Source organism: Parasteatoda tepidariorum, chromosome X1 (genome assembly GCF_043381705.1).
Source record: "Parasteatoda tepidariorum isolate YZ-2023 chromosome X1, CAS_Ptep_4.0, whole genome shotgun sequence".
Lineage (NCBI taxonomy): Eukaryota > Metazoa > Arthropoda > Arachnida > Araneae > Theridiidae > Parasteatoda > Parasteatoda tepidariorum.
In genome coordinates this window covers 26044082-26061048 of record NC_092214.1, presented here as the reverse complement: position 1 = coordinate 26061048, position 16967 = coordinate 26044082, and the positions used below count along the sequence as shown (strand labels likewise).

Here is a 16967-nt window from a genome sequence, read left to right as displayed (position 1 = left end):
TCGTTAATTTTTACAAGCACCTTTTTAATGACGTCAACGATTTTATATAAAAAATGCAACACTGCCAACAAACAAACAATATATTAATTTAAAAAATTTTTGGCACATACTGTTTTAAAATTTGCATCGTAATGTTATTTACATTGTGTTGACTAGTAGCTAATATTTCTAATTTTATTTCTAAATTTAAAATATTTGCTTTAATGCTTTTTATAAATTGCACTGCAGTGAAATTGCATTTCCAAGTAGAAAAATATGAAATGCTAATTATAATTTTCAACATGCTAAATAGTATGTATTTTTAAAACGATGAAATTTTTTACAGCAATTGGGATGGCGATTATAAAACATCAATACAAACATTCACATTAACTATGCTGTTACAATATTTTCTGCAAAACATTACATTTTTAAATGATTTACAAATATACACTAAACACATACAGACAAGACTCAAATAGTTTTTCAAAGCATCTATTCTATGCTGGAAAATTCAGCTCGAATTGCAATAGATGTAGTCAATATGACTAAAAATGCATTTTGATCAGACATATGACTTATGTTTTTACTTTTTTTTATATTAGGGTGGCAAAAATTAGTAAACTATGCTAAAAGAAAAGAACTAGAACATGTAAATTACGTTGAATTCAAATCTTATTTTTATCTCAAATTGGAGGAAAATGTCTCATTTTAAGAATTTATGTCTGTTTAGATTGGAATAATTAAATGCAAATTTTACGTAAGAAGTCGAAATACACACAGAAATTACATATGTGAATATCAATTTTCCTTTTGGACTTCAAATACTGAAAAGTACAAGGTGCATTCAAAACGTTCGAAGAAAAGTCTTGTAGCTATTAGTTGATAATATTTTATTTTATACTATGGAACATCTGAGCATTTATTGGGCTTACGTCCATCAATCTCCGTGGCCCTGTAATTTTGAGCCCAGTCCAATAGACTAAGGAACTTGCTGACAGTTTCTAGCAGTTGTACAATCAATGTCAGAAGTGTATTACTGTTAATGGTGATCCTTTCTAATGCTAGTAAAGATATTTTGTTCATATTTTTTAATTCCTCTATTTTATAAGACACTTCAGACACTGCATTAATGAACTGACAATTGTTACGTGAACTTCATTGCATTTCTAAATAAACACTAAGTATTAAAAAGCATATTTTGGAAAAATCTTGTCATTTTTTGGACATAGTTTAAAAACCCTTGCAATATATTTTGCTCATAGTTTGGGAAATATGTACGCCATTCAGGAAATTTAATTTTTTTCCATTACATTTTAGAGTACTTTAATTCATTTAATTGCAACAAAGTGTAGTGTTCTATTTAAGGAATTGTTCTCTCAAAATCTCACTTTTTTTTTACTTGAATTTCTAATAAGTTATGTTTAAATGTTCTTTTTTTAAAATTATCTCAAGCAGCATTAAACAAATTTTCAGTATTATAATGAAGACATTTTAATGAAAAAAACCTTATTGGATAATGTCATTTTCCAAAACAGATAAGAAAATTATATACAATTGTACAATACAAATAGAAGAATACTTTTTCTACAAATATACAATTGTAAGAATAATTTTTCTTAGGTTTCATATAATTTTTCGGTTGTTTGTACTATATCCCAAGACTTAACACTATTGTTTGACTTTTTCAAATAAAACAAAGATTTTTCATGCAGATTTTGTTAAAATTTCTTTCTACTTAACAATTCTTATCATTAATAAACAATTATTGAAAAATTGCGACTTAGGCATTAAGGGGGGAATGTATGTACTGGAATACAATCCTAACTAGGACAGCTTACATCAAGTGGCTGATCTTAAAATCTAATTATTAATTAAATCTTAATGATTTATTTTAAAGAAAATTTTTTTTTGTGAGATGTTTTGTCCCTCTGTAAAAAACTAGAAATTTCGGGGAAATGAAAAAAAAATATTTTGAGCCTTGCATATAAGTGTTGTGTGAAGTCGCAAATTAATTTCTGTGTTTTGCGATTAACATTAAAAACTAAAATGCCGAAATTGATCCTGATCTTATGATATAGCGCACATTAAACCAGCAGTATCAGTTAGTGTACTCTGCATCAAGGAATTCTGGAGAATGACTTGGGCATCCATTGCTACCATGCTTTCATCATAGCGTTTCTGCTCGCAAGGAGGACATTTGCAATTGATTGTGTGCTGCGATGGATGATAAGTAACTGGATAAAATTCTCCATCAGGCCCTCTTCTAAGAATAGGAGCATCTGCTACTTCTCTCATATTACGACTTTGCGCAATACATCCAACTTTATCATCAGTAATGATATTTTCTACATTATCAGGAGGAATTATGTTTGCTGGATGGCTTATGTGTTCTCGCATTGCTTCCGAAGTCATTATTTGCTGTTTTTCCGGACAAATTTCGAGAGGGCATTCAGTTGAGCTCAAATATAAATTTTTCTTGAGACATTCTGGACAGTTGAGTGAAGCCTTGCAGGTCTTCTTCTTCTTTTTCCTTCCGAATCCAAGCTAAGAAAGAAAAATAAATTACATATAACATGAAATATTTATTACATTAAAATTTTTTAAATGTATAAAATAAATCACCACCTTGTAAGTACAGCCATTTTTACTGGAAATAACTAATTGATGTAAAAAAGCTATTTACTTAAATATAATACATATTTATTTCTTAAAATCTCCCAAAATATTTGAGGATAGAGTAAATTATATTGTCTGAAAAGGAAACACCCATTTTCGAATTTAGGGAAATTCAAGTCTTAGGTCACCTAGTCACCTAGTAGTATCAAATTGAGTTTTGCAAAGCTTTAGAACAAGAAACTAAATCTTTATAACTTTTTAAATTTGACCGTCTTTCCCGTAAGTTGAACCACAACATCGAGAAATAAAATTTAGAAAGCATTGTTTTATACGATAATGTGATTCAAAGTGGTATTCACGGTTTCAGGAAATTTTCACGATATTATAGTTAAGCATCCGTCTAAAAGTGCAAGACATACAAAATGTGATAAAATAATTGAGGGTTTTGAGACAGAAACAAGTTAAGTTCAGGCTCACAAATTATTTGCGAGAGTCGAATTAAATTTAAAAAAAAAACAATATTAAGATTAGCAACAGGTTAAGTAGTTATTTCCACACATGGGTGGACTTCTGCCTGGCTCAGAAATTAATTGCAATAACTGTAGTTTCGACAAGTTAAAAATGAATAGAACTATTTTGGGAAAATTTTAACTAAACTAGTTCATGCACACCCTCAATTGCATTATTTTTAAACAATATACCGAGGAAGAAGCCTGGAATTAAGGAAAGTACTAAAAACAATAGTTGGGAAAGAAAGATTTAATTAAACATTGAAAAATAAAGCTAAGATTTTTGCTTGATGTTAAACATAAAAAAATTGTTTTAAAGTTAATATTTATTTTATTGTTTTAAAGTTAATTTAAAACAATTAATATTTGCTTAATTGTTTTAAAGTAATTACTTAACGACTTTTTATTTACATTTAAAGAAATGTAATCATTATTCCCAGACAAGCTGATGCCTATTGATCTGAAAAGCTTCAATCCGTTTATGATGAATATTTATATCAACTATTTCTGTATACTTAGCAACCTTTTCTAATGGTGTTATCAAACTAATACCATAAATATGGAAGCTTATATTCATGCTGTTAGAAATTTTGAACAGGACCATAATATTGTTTAATTTTGCCTCAAAGTTATCAAGTTTAAACCATGCTAATTAATTATTCTTAAAAAACCAGTACATGATAGTACGGTTCTGCTTCAATAAAGTTTCAACAAATGTTCGTGATAGTGTAGTCCAAGGTATGGTTCAAGCAATTTTTCTGATTATTTATTGATAATATTTTAAATTGAATTTCCACATCACATAATAGTTAAATTGATAACTTAATTAAAAAACAAAAACACCTTAACGGCTGTTTAATTTAAAGAAAACACAAATTTTTATACTAACACAGATGATGTTTAATCTATTCAACATTTAATAGAAGTATTTTTCTTCAGAGTGGGAGTTTTAGGATTCTATTGAAATTAAACGCATAAAAAGAAGAAAAAAAAGTTTTCCTGAGAAAAAAAGCGGCATAAAAAAATCACATTTTTTTCCTAAGCGCAAATAAATGCATGTGATTTTGCTTAATTTTTTTCTTAATTTTCAATTCAATTTGAAAAATAAAACGAAATCTTTTCTTTTAATTCTTTAATTTTTTTCTCTGCTGCAGAAACTTGGAAAACATTTTGTTTACTCAATAAAGATGAAATTTTGCTGGATTGCTAATTTTCTCAGCAGTATCTTAATTAAACTCAAACCAGACTTTTTCAAGGCGATTTAATTATAGAACAAATATTTGATCAAATGTAAAACGTTTAAAAAAATTAGGTGGGCGTGTTATCTAATGCAATCAGGAAATTTCTCGAATCAAATTCTTTACTACAAGCTTTAATGGATTCGAACATGTCTAGATAATTATTTATAGTCTCATTAGTGCTTTATGTATCAGAAAAAGAACATTTAAATAAGAAGTTGATATACTAGTTAAAAATAAATTATTTCAGCAGTTTACTACACTGTAAAAAATTTAGTGGAAATCGTTTTTGGTGTTGAGGAAACTGAAATTTTTTGCTAAGCATATAGTTAAATTTTTTATTTACTTTTTAATTGTTATAGTTTTATTTACTTTTTAACTGCAATAGTTTTATTTATTTATTTATTTACTGACAACATATATTTTCATTCGTATTAGAAACAATTTATATCTTCATAACAAAAGCATTTCGTTTATAAAACAAGCACATTCTTAGCATTATATTCGCCCTAATTCCTTCGAATAACTGTTATTTTATCAATTTTGTATAATTTCTTTCATGATAACTACTGTTCTGGACTTTAAAAAATGTTTAGTCTACCTCTTTACCAAAAAAAAAAAAACATAAAAATATTTTTTTAGAAATGGCCATGGTTAAAGTGAATATAGTAATTTATTTAAATTTTACAAAAATAAATTAAATATATAAAATTATTTTAAATTCAAAATATATTTTATTGAATAAATGTAGAAAAAGTAGTTAAGACATAATATAAATGAATGTTGTGTCGTTAACATACGACTCAGTATTAATTTATATTTTACAGTTTATTTACGGAAACATATAATAAGGTAGTAATAAATATGTATTATTAAATATGAGACTCTCTATAAAATTTATTAAAAAGATGACACACAATCTATTTTCCAAAATATACGTGCTTTTTTTTATTATACCCTCTTTGTTTTGTTAATTATTTAGTTTTATTGTTAATGTAAATTCTGTTTCTGTTCACATTTTGCAGATATGTATATTTATTAACTGTAGAGTACTTTTACTTGCAAAAGCTAATTACTACTACTTATATATATTATTATTATTTGCATCTAAGTTTATTACAACTAAGTTTTGCAAAAATGAATATTGCAATTTATTAAGTTGTAAATAAAAATGATAAAATTAAAAATTATAAAATACTTATCTTAAGCATTAAACTTATTTTCTTGAATGAATGTAAGACAAATATTTATGACATATTAGTTAATATTGTGTCATAAACATACGACACAGCATTAACTAATTTGTTACAATTATAAGGAAACTTATCAAACTCAAGTAGTAATAAATATATATCATTAAATGGAGGAATTACTACGGAATATATTAAGAAGTGATTCACAAACTTTTTTCTAAAACATACATGCTTTTATATCCAACCTTTGTGTTTTGTTAGTTATTTAGTTTTTTTAACATAAAGTCTGTTTTCTGTTTAGATTTTCCAGAAATGCATAAGCATTATTTATTAAGCTTTTGTTTACGTAAATTCAGTTTCTTCTTTATATTTTATAGTTACGCACAATTATTTGTTTTTATATTTTATTTTGTTTACAAAAAAACTCCTTCCTGTTTATACTTTCAGTCATGTATAATTATTAGGTTTTAATTTCTTTCTAATTTCGCAAATTCTGTTTCGAGTTTACATTTTACAGTTATGCATAATTATTAGGTAGGCAGTTTTTTGTTTATGGAAATTCTGCTTTTCATTAATCTGATAATATTTTCCAATTATGTAAGCAATTAGACAAATCGGTTCAAAATTAAACCTTTACATAAGTACCTGATCTCCACCATGCAAGTTTGTGCATGGTGGATGGCATATGCAAAATCTTAATAGGGTGTTAAAAGGAAACGGAATTCTGTTCAAGTTGAACTGCAATATTGCATATTCAAACTTTCAAAAGAAAATTCGTACGATACTATGATTCAACCTGCTGCCGTAATAATGTTGAGGAAAAATTGAACGATATTATGTTTCAATGCACTCCAAATTGTTTAAGAATTTTTAGCATAATATCGTTCAATTTTGCTGTAATATTATTATGATTGCAAATTAAACCATAGTATCGTAATACTGTAGCAGAAAAAATTGTGTTTTAATATATTAAAAAACGATATTGTGTTTTAATGTGCTCATATTTATATAAAAATGCACTTACATCAAGGCAGATTTTCGCTTTGTGAATATATGTAAAACTCTGATCTTATATTTCACTGAATAGGCTTTAGCCCCACCGGGTTTAATTAGGACCACTTAAATACTAGTGTTTAACTGTATTTGTATCGGTACTTACCAACTAATCTATCTTCCATGTTTGGTGTACCATATAACCGTTCTAGCTGCTCTTGCGTTTACCTGTCCTTTAATTCACGGACACATTATTTAAAAACAAAAATAATTCAATAGTTTTCTATTAAAAGAAACTTCTATATTCTAATACACCAGATCAACTTTATACTTTACAGATCAAATATTAATATTTGTTCTATAAATTTCGAAAGTTATCTTGAAATACATTAACTCGTGTTTCAGGGCTTTAGATGTATCAAAATTTTAGATTATCAATTTATGTTATAATTTAAAAATGCATCGTTTCGTGTATTGCAATTCAAACAGTTGCTTCATAGTGAAATGTAAGAAGCAATCTACAACAGTATGGTTTGCGACTCACGTTATAGCCTGGTGTATGGGTATTAAGGGCAATGCCATTCGAGTTCGTATGATTTGAGTTTGTTGTTCTAAAAATGCATCATAATCGAACAAGAATTGAGGAGAGCACTTTCAGCGTTCTTTCACTTCATGTTGCAAATTCGATCAATGAGATCTTTCGACCTTATTTTTAAAACTTATATGGTGGCGTGTAGAAATCTCCTATCAGTATATTTCTTGTAACTTCTTTCAGTAGGAATACTTTATTTACGTCCGACTAGGGCTGCATAGTGGCCAATTGTTTACGGTCTGGGAAACATCTCTGAGGAGGACGATCCGGAAACATCTCTGAGGAGGACGATCCGGAAACATGCCATCACAATTTTGATTCTCAGTAGAAGGGATGGCTTTCCCACTTTTCGTGGCTAGACGACCTGCACTTATACACAAATCATTCAGAAAATGCAAATAAAACTGTGTGGCATTAAAAACATGAGGTTGTTCTGAAAGATAAATAGCTTTCAGTTTGCCTTTTTCAGCCTTAATTAAATTTAAGAAACAACATATACGGATACTCTTGCACGCTACTGTAAGTGCTAGAAGTTACCATATTAGGTGTTCTTCAGTTTCTTAAACTTGCCATTGACGGCAATTCTTTGCAAAAGGAAAAAAACATGTCAACTCGGTATAACTTTGACATAGATAATTTTTAGGCATTCATTTGTTTTAGTTCATATTGATAAAGTCGGGCATAAAGCAGTTTTCGAAATATCTAGGATATAATGGTTCGTTATTTTCTTATGTATTAAATTACTAAATTTCTTTCAGGGAAACTTTTATGAAAAAATAGTTTTAAAATATTTTTTTTGAATGATAGATATTAGAAAAGCTCAAATTTTTCAAAATAAAAAATCCGAATTGGATTATACTTTTCGTAAATTGTGCTAGAAAATTTTTTGATAGTTAATATTTATTTACAGAATATTATTGAAAAAATACGACTTGCGATCTTATAAAATCCGATTAAAATCATGCATTAAAATTGTGCCCTATCTAAAGCGAATGCTCGATACTACAAAATTATAAAATAAATGCAAATTCACTCTCCCATTTCTTCCACAATCTTCATATTGGCAAGCGCAAAAAACCTTTTATAAAGACTCTTTTTTTCATCTCGTGGAAAGTTTAGAACGAATGAAAAAATTTTTCTTCTCTTTTCTGAAAAAGGAAAAATACCTCTTAAAAAGTCACTTAAATATTTCATATTTTGTTTTATGCAATTTTCATGCATTAGCGTAAAGGAATGTGACATTCGAAGTGCTGACTAATCTCTTAAATCTTTTTCATACATTTTTTAGGTTTTAGAAAGAAACTTGAAGCAATGTACTTTCCTCACAGCAACATAACCTTATAGTTAAAATATTTTAAATTTTTTTGTAAACTGTCAAAATTTAACTGATCAACTCAAAGTTTTATATTTAATACCAGTGTTTCAATTAAATTCTTATTTAAGAGGTAACATTAGTAAAACGGTTATAATTCTTATTATTATCGATGTTTTATAATGGTTAACGCAATTCTCTGATCCTAAATATATTCTTAATTAAAATTATTCTTTTGACAGTTTATTATTTTGCATTGGCTTCATATTTTACCTTTCTCTTATTGTTTATTGGACATTTACACACTTCCTCTGATTAATGAAATCATTGCAGGCTCTAAAAGAATAAATAGATTTTTTTCAAAATTGATTTTGTTGAAAATATTGAAATAATAATTTTCTAATATTGCAAATATTTGCACTATTAGGATACATGAGGTATTATATGAAAATACGACAGATCAGAACGTGTGAAACATAATGTATTTGACTACAGTGTTTACTACGCTGCAGAAAAAGCAAATTGGCTCGTAGAATTTCGTCCTGATAACTTTGAGTCTCACAAATTATTTACGCTATCACCCAGCATCAAATTTTAATGATGACGACCTAAAGAACATCTTGTCCATCTCAGAGTGTCTATTAATTGTTATTGAGAAAATACACAGCAACCAACTCGACGAAATAATGCAAAAACTAAAGTAGAACAGCCTATATTGGTCAACAGATCGACCCATACCTTTCTGTATGATAACGCTAAACCATACATGCACAACTGACCATGCCAAGACCAAGGAAATGGAATTAAAACTTCGTCATCAACCTCCATACGCACCAGATCTGTCCCACAAATTTTCTCACATCCTAATTTATCGGAAAACAATTTAATCCAGACAATGCTGCAAAGTTGCTTTTCTAGAAATTCTCTGACTCTCGTCGTCCAGGTTTTTATATTAGTTAGTTATCCACCAATTTTGTATTTTTTTCTGCAAATTTTATCTTTGACAACCAAGTATTATTCAGAATTTGTTTTGTAATCTGAAATAAGTTATCAAAATAATATTTTCCAGGAAATTAAATAATTTTTTCACAGTTCTTCTGTGAAGAAAGCAAATTTCAAATCTAGCACTTTTAAATAATCGTGTTTTTAATTTATTGCTTTTTCATTGTTATTTTTAGTTTTTATCAATGCATATTTTAAATGATCATGAACTTTTGTATGATTACTATAATTAAAGCTATACTAAAAATCCTCTCACTATTATGTTCAATGTTATTATGTTCTACGAAATTAGTAAATTCACTCATAAAACGTTTTCACTTTAAATGATTGAGTATGTACTTTCATATTCCTTTCCGTAGTAGGGTGATTAATAGGATTTGTGAAATAAAATAAATAAATACAAAAAACACGAAGGAAATTAAGAAAAACAATCTTATTTTCCGTTTTTACGTGTTATTTTTACTTATTGTGTTCTATTTTATTTGTTGTAATTTTTGTAAAAAATTCCTCACACTATTGTATTAATATATTTTGCTTTGGCTGTATTGATACAATATCAGAAAGCACTCTTTTTTGAGGATATAATCGTGTGGGCTGATGAAAAGATTATATCGTTTATTTTCCGGATTTTTAAAATTTTTTTTCCAGTAGTTTGCTATTTCTTTTATGATTATTTTTCTTTCTCTCCCTTTTTTCATCTGTCTGTAAATATATATATATATGCACACTGAGTGGCCAAATTATTATGACCACCCCTTCAGCTGTCTGCTTCCATACCCTATACAGCGCAATGTGAGTCGAACAGTACGTTCAGAGACATTCACAGTTGCTCCTTGATTAGGATCACTTGCAATTTGTCGCACTGTTGCTCTCCGGCTGCGCTGCACAACCCTGACCAGCCTTCTCTCTGATCGAGCATTCAGTACCCTGTGACGACCACAAGTCTGACGTTGAGATCCGATTTTTTGCTTGATTGTCCATTCTTTGTACACATTAACAACTGCTGCTCTAGAACACTTCACAAGTGCAGCCGTTTTGCTGTTGCTCGTTCCGACACATCTCGCACCCACAATCATTCCACGTTGAAATTCAGTTAAATCACTTTTCTTTCCCATATCTGAGCAAGCAACACAGTATAACTGATGACTCACTTGTCCAGCATTCCCGTGTTATNCATTTTTGAAACTATTTAGAGTAAAAATTAAAGACTAAAATTGATTCAGCTATATATATGTATATATATATATATATATACATATATATTTGGGTTAAGAAATAATTCTTTGCCAAATTTGCATTTCTTGTTATCTAATTTGCAATTTTTTTCTCTTATCTACCGTACTTATTCTACAAAGCATTTTTATTCCTTTTTAATTCTTTCAATTGCCAGAGCATTTCTGACAGAAATGTCCGTCAAAATAGTATTTTGCCTCCTTTTTCTGTCATTGGTTGATTTCTTTAGTGACGATGTTTTTCAGGGGAAAAACGATGTCTTTTAGGATGTCACTATCCTGATCTTTTATTCTGCTGCTTAAAATTTTAACGACTGCAGAATAGAAAAATGTTAATACGAACTTTTAGAACCTTTTACGAAAACAAAAACTGAAATAAGCTATTAAATAAGCTTCTAAGACTTTTTCTTAACTCTTTATGTTATAACCTTTAATGCTCAATGTTGCAGAAAAAAGAAAAAGCTAAAAATCAAATACTTTTTACGTCAACTTGCCCTACCACTCTTCTCCCATTTATTCTTTCAAATTTCCAGAGGCAATTATCATATAACGTAAATATCAACTAAAGTAAAATTACCTTGGAAAAAATATTAGTTATTTAATTTCGTATTTTTAATTTATTCATTATAATTGCTTAATGTACTTTTATTAGCAATAAAAAATATCAGGATGTAATATCTAATTTAAATTCCAGTTTATTTTTGTCAACTTCCAACAAGACCTACTGAACATTTATATCAACTGAAACATACATTGAAAATGAAGATATATATTTGAAAAATGTTAAAAGTTGTGTTGTTTCGAGTAAGATTTGAATATTTATAAAACTTCCCAAGTTCATCTTGGCATATTACCGAGAAACTATTCATTCTTGCGTGAAATAATTGTAAGCACTCATTCAAAAGTTCTGCAATGTTTGTGGATAGATCGATAGATTTTGTGAAGCTTATGATTTACCTTTGAAACTTGTATGTTTTCAAACTTAGGATTAAAGGGTTTTGGAGCATGCAATATGATCATTAAGTTGAAGATTTAAGCAGTTTGTTTGAAATTTACACTGCCAAAAGTCACAAGTTTATTCAGTACAATTTTTCAGTACTTGTTTAATAGATAATGCAATACAACAAATGTCCAACGGGACTAAAATGGTGAAATAATAACTACAAATTGCACACTTAAAAGTGGAAGTATATTTTCTTCAATTAATGGATAATTTAATAAATTAAACAGAAAGTGACTCCAACACCATAACGTTTGAATAAATAATTGCAAAATAATGACCAAAAATAAGCTATATTTCTACGGGGAAAAAAGAATCCTGAACATGTTTTGAATAAAAACGCGTCTTTGTTAATAATGTTAAAAAGTCTTTTGTATTTTAATCAATTTATATTTTAATCAGACGGAGAAAAAATTCGTGTAAAATAACAGTATTTGAATGGTTATGTCATTTATGGTAGACAAAAATCATAATTCTAGAATTAATACCAAGATATACGGTATTTAAACTATTTATTTGGTAAGAATACAAAATTTAAAACAAAAATTAACCAAATAGATGCTTGAAAAATGATGCAAAATGCCTGAATTTTTATGTATTATGCGCTGTATTCTTCCCTGTTTTGTCAACAGCAATGCCTTGTTCTTCTGAAGATGTTTGGATTTCAAGTACTACCAACAATAATGTTGTAATGTTAAGAAAATTCCTAGTCCGTTAATCTTTTCAATACTTATAAGAGCAGGGAGCAATTTTTTATTGTTTAGGTAAAATCTTAAGAATTTCTGCTTGCATTTCTTCTGTTAAATTTTTTTAAAGACGATCTGATTTAAAACTAAATTTTGGTATCATACCAAAAAGCTCCTGCCCCAGCATTCAATATGTGTATCTCATTTTTATCAGTCATTTTGTATCATTCAAAAACTTCCATGAGGCAGGAAAAAAATTGCTATTTATTTCCAGCTTCTGTAACTATTGCTACGGTAGTTACTTATCGATGACAAAGGAATTTTCACTGCCATTAGTATTATTATTTCAGCTGTTTGATGTGAAATCACTAGTTCCTGATATATGAAAATTGATTCCCTCCCTTTTTTCTTACTAAGAAGCTCGTTAGTCAAGTCATGCCTTTTTTACACATGCGTTAAATCTCAGACACATATTTTCAACTTAAGAAATTATTATAGGAAAAAAATGCAGCGAAACCTGAAACTCTTTTCGATATTTCCAACTTGCGTTTTATTTATATATTCAATGTATGTTTTTTCCCAGTTTCTAAAATACTTTTTGCCGAATATTTTTTTAGTATCGCTTGGAAAAGGAGAGAATTTTTCTTGCTTTTTTGAGCATGAAACTTGTTATCTTATTTGAACATTTTCTTATTTCTTTTCGGATTTTTTATTTTTAAGAAATTGGTCCTTTTTAATATCAGTTGAAATGTAAAAAAACATGTTGAACTTGTTATGCAGATCTAAAGAAGAAAAGAAACTTGCTAAAAATTTGAAAGCAATAAGCCAGCTTTAAATTTCGCGCACTTTTTAACTTTTCCATTCCTATCTTTCCAATAAATTCAGTATTAAAATAAAGAAAAATCGTAAGGTCTTACAAACCTAATGTGGAAAACCATTATTTCAATAAACCATTTTTTTTAAAATTTCTACATAATTTCTGAAATAATCCATATCAAATATTTTTATAGAAAGTTTAAACCTAAGGAGTTTTTTTTCCAGCAAGTCAGTAAATCAAACCTAAGGTCTAAAAAAGTTTCTTCATCATAAAATATGTAGACTGAAAAATAATTTTCCAAAGTTAAACAAACTGTATAGCTTTCCTTCGATTCAGCTTTTCTTTTTGAAAGGAGTACAACTGAACTAGGACGTCCGGTGGCTGAGCGGTAGCACTTCGGTCTGTCGTGCCACAGGTCCCTAGTTCGATCCTCGGGCTGGGCAAGGTTGACTCAGCCTTTCATCCCTTCAGTGGGTCTATATATGAGTACCAGGCATGCTGGGGAACTAAACACTGGGGATTCCGCGTTCGGTCAACCACCTGACCGGAACATCTGCTCCTGCATCCCAGAGCCCAAGGTCAAGAAAACTGAGATGGGCACCGTAGGCCTTGGCCCTCTATGGGCTGTTGCGCCGCTGAGTTTGGTTCAGTAACTTGTACCAGGAACATTCATAGAGTGGTTGTTTCTTTATTCATAGAGTGGCTTAACAATGTTAGAAAGTTAAGTCACTCTAGAAGTAACTTTCTTAGAAGCTTTCTTAGAAAGTTTATCACTCTAGGGGTGGAGAAAAACGCATGTTTTGCAATTCTCAGTATATTGTGAGGGGCATATCCAAGATGTAAAAGTCAAGTATTTAGGTTTTTTTCTGCTCAAAGTATTTTAAGTACGTCGTTTTATAGTATTTAGGCATATTTTAAGTAAAATTCTTTTCCCCAAAATCCCAGAAAAGAGTCCTCCTTTTTAAACTAAAATTTAAAAAATTAAAAGCGCATTTAACTTGGCATGCAGTTGAAGTGATAAATATTTGAATGATGCACATTTGAAACCAATACCCATTCGCAAATTTTAAAATGGCGTTTTATCGAAATAGCGTCCACAAAAAACCCTAAATCTTTTCGCACGGGCAGTGTGGTAATGACATTTCTGGCAAAAGAAAACTATAATTCTTGTACTAAAAACCAAAATATACGGTATTTCTACAATTAGTTTGGTAATTTTTTCGATCATAAGGTACTGGTTTACCGGAAATTTTGGTTTCAAAAGTTAAAGTTTTTATTGCAGCACATTGTGTAAGAAATACAAAACTCACAGGACAATGTAATGGAATAAATGGTTTTTATGCCATTCTCTATGATTTTATGCTAAAATTACTAATTTTTATCACATTTACCTAGTTTTATTAATAAATTATAAAACCACATTTTATTGTTCACTTTATCAAAATTATTACCAAAGTGTTTCAGTAAAAATTACCGAGAGTTTCGGCATCCCCATAGAGTCAGAATCATGGTAAATTTTACCATATTCTGGTAGTTTTTGCCATCCTTCATTTCTCAGCACGGGCATCTCACTTCTTAATGCATCTAGAGCCTCGAAACTTCGATAAGATAGATGAAGTTTTTGTTCCTAAAAACATCGCTAAAATCACCAAGATGCCCAAAATCAATTACATCTTAGTGACGATCTCACTGTCAATGAAAACGCCGTTCATTTACCTGTTAGTTGCTTTTGTGTTGTGTATGCTGAATTTTGAGAAAATGTAGTCTAATAAAAAATAATTATAAATTTCTTATTTTCCTCCAAAAGTACTTTTTTATCTAGTACATATTTTTATCTAAAGGATATTTTTTAAATGTTACACAGAGTAATATTTGATATTTTAGAAAATATCTTGTTTCATATGCCAGACTTTAATGTAAAATATTTAAGAAATGAAATATTATTTCAGGCATAAAAAAGTATAAAAAAGAAATTAAAGAACACACAAACTATTTTTTAAGCATGAAACTAAATTTTTACAGACAAAAGTTAAGTGAATGCTGAGAAAACGAGATTTTCCACAATGGAGAATTGCATTACATCTTTTTCAAAAAGAAATCGGGAAAATAAACCATTTCTAAAAAGCATCATTTTATGCTGAAATCAGATTTCTTTTCAAATAAATATGGTTATTCTCAAAAGAAAAAAAAACGCTGAAAGAAATTTTACAACTTCCGGAGAAATAAGACATACTTTTTTGACATTTGAAGCATTGTTACGAGAAATGCCCTAAGAACTTCAGAATAAAATTACAGCTAGAGAAGTGTGAAATAAATTGTCTGTTTCGGTGACTTCTATTGAACTTGTGTTCAAAATGATAACCAGATTAAATATCATATTTTTTGAACAAAGTGTTTTTACGTGTGATACCACATATAATACAATTGTTTATTTACAGTATTATATTGTAGAACATAATTTCTAAGGAAACCCTATTTAAAAATGCTTATTTCAATATATGTTTATATTTTAAGGCACGCTTTCTTGACATTTGACATTTTTAACGCTTGAAGTATTGTAATAAGAAAAGTTCAGAAAATTTAAGAATGAAATTACAGGTTACAAAAGCTTACTAACAGTATTAAATGATAGAGTATTGTTTTAGAAAATCCAATTTTGAAATAATTTATTAACTTTACATTAAGAAACGCGTTTTTGACATTTGAAGTATTAGAATGAGAAAAGCTCTTAAAACTTAAGAATAAAATTACAGGTTTAATACGCATGTTGATTAACAGTATTAAATTACAAAATATTTTTTTAAGAAATTTTATTTTAAAATACTTTTATCAATATTTTATATTTGAAATTTCGTTCGTGTTTCAGAAAGTGGGAAAATAAATCTGGAAATACAGTATTCTACTCTATTTATTTTTACTGAATTCAAACGAAATGGAATTGAAAATAACGGAATTTTCAAGATTTCTTTGAATCTATTTTTGATGAATATTTTTAAAGCAGCTCCATAATATTCTGTCACTTTCTGTGAAAAAGTATATTATTTGAAAGTTTTGTCTCGTATTTCCTAAAACTTTCAGAAATAATCAAAAATTGCGTCTTGAATTGTTTTGTTCAATATATTTTAAGGGAAAAGCTTTAAACATGTAATGGTATATTAAAATTAGAGATTGTGTTTTTTTTAAAATAAAAAATGAAAACAATAGGTCAATTATTATATTGGTTGCTTATTTCGCAGCTAATGAAGTTTCAAAAAATAAAGAGAAAAAAAAACTGATTGTTTGAAAAAATTAGTATCCTGCACTGTGAAAACTGTGGTGTAATACCTTTCGAAATTGAAGCTGAGCAATCCTAAAAGCTTAGTGAAGGAAAGCATAGTTACTAATTTTTCTTAATATCATCTAACCAAAAAGGACTATTTCGTACAAGACACAATGTAATAACTTAATTAAGGACTCAATCAATATTCATTTCATTCCAAAAGAAAGTTACTAAAACCCATAGCTCAACTAGGCAAGGACTAATCAATATTAGAGGAAAACTAGAACACTGTTAATAAGGGCGCTACCGAGAAATTAAACGCAAACGCAGAAATTAAACTATCTGAATGCATACAATGAAAAATAAAAGATAAATAATAAAACAATATATTATAATTACAAGGTAAAATCCAATAATTATTTTGCATTTTATCGAGGAAATAAAATTAGACTCTTACTTTGCTTTAGTCTACTTTACTTTATGTGTATATATGTATACATATATATATATATATATATATATATATATATATATCT

General features: G+C 28.5%; 1 protein-coding gene across 1 annotated transcript in view; it reads right to left on the bottom strand.

The window, feature by feature from the left end:
- Positions 1 to 562: 562 nt before the first annotated feature.
- The window catches only part of LOC139427053 (uncharacterized), a 149287-nt gene continuing 132882 nt past the window's right edge, over positions 563 to 16967 (bottom strand). The window contains exon 3 of the mRNA XM_071187571.1: positions 563 to 2526. Within this exon, the coding sequence (XP_071043672.1) occupies positions 2050 to 2526 (477 nt within the window). The 3' untranslated portion in view covers positions 563 to 2049. The remainder of the gene's footprint in view (positions 2527 to 16967) is intronic.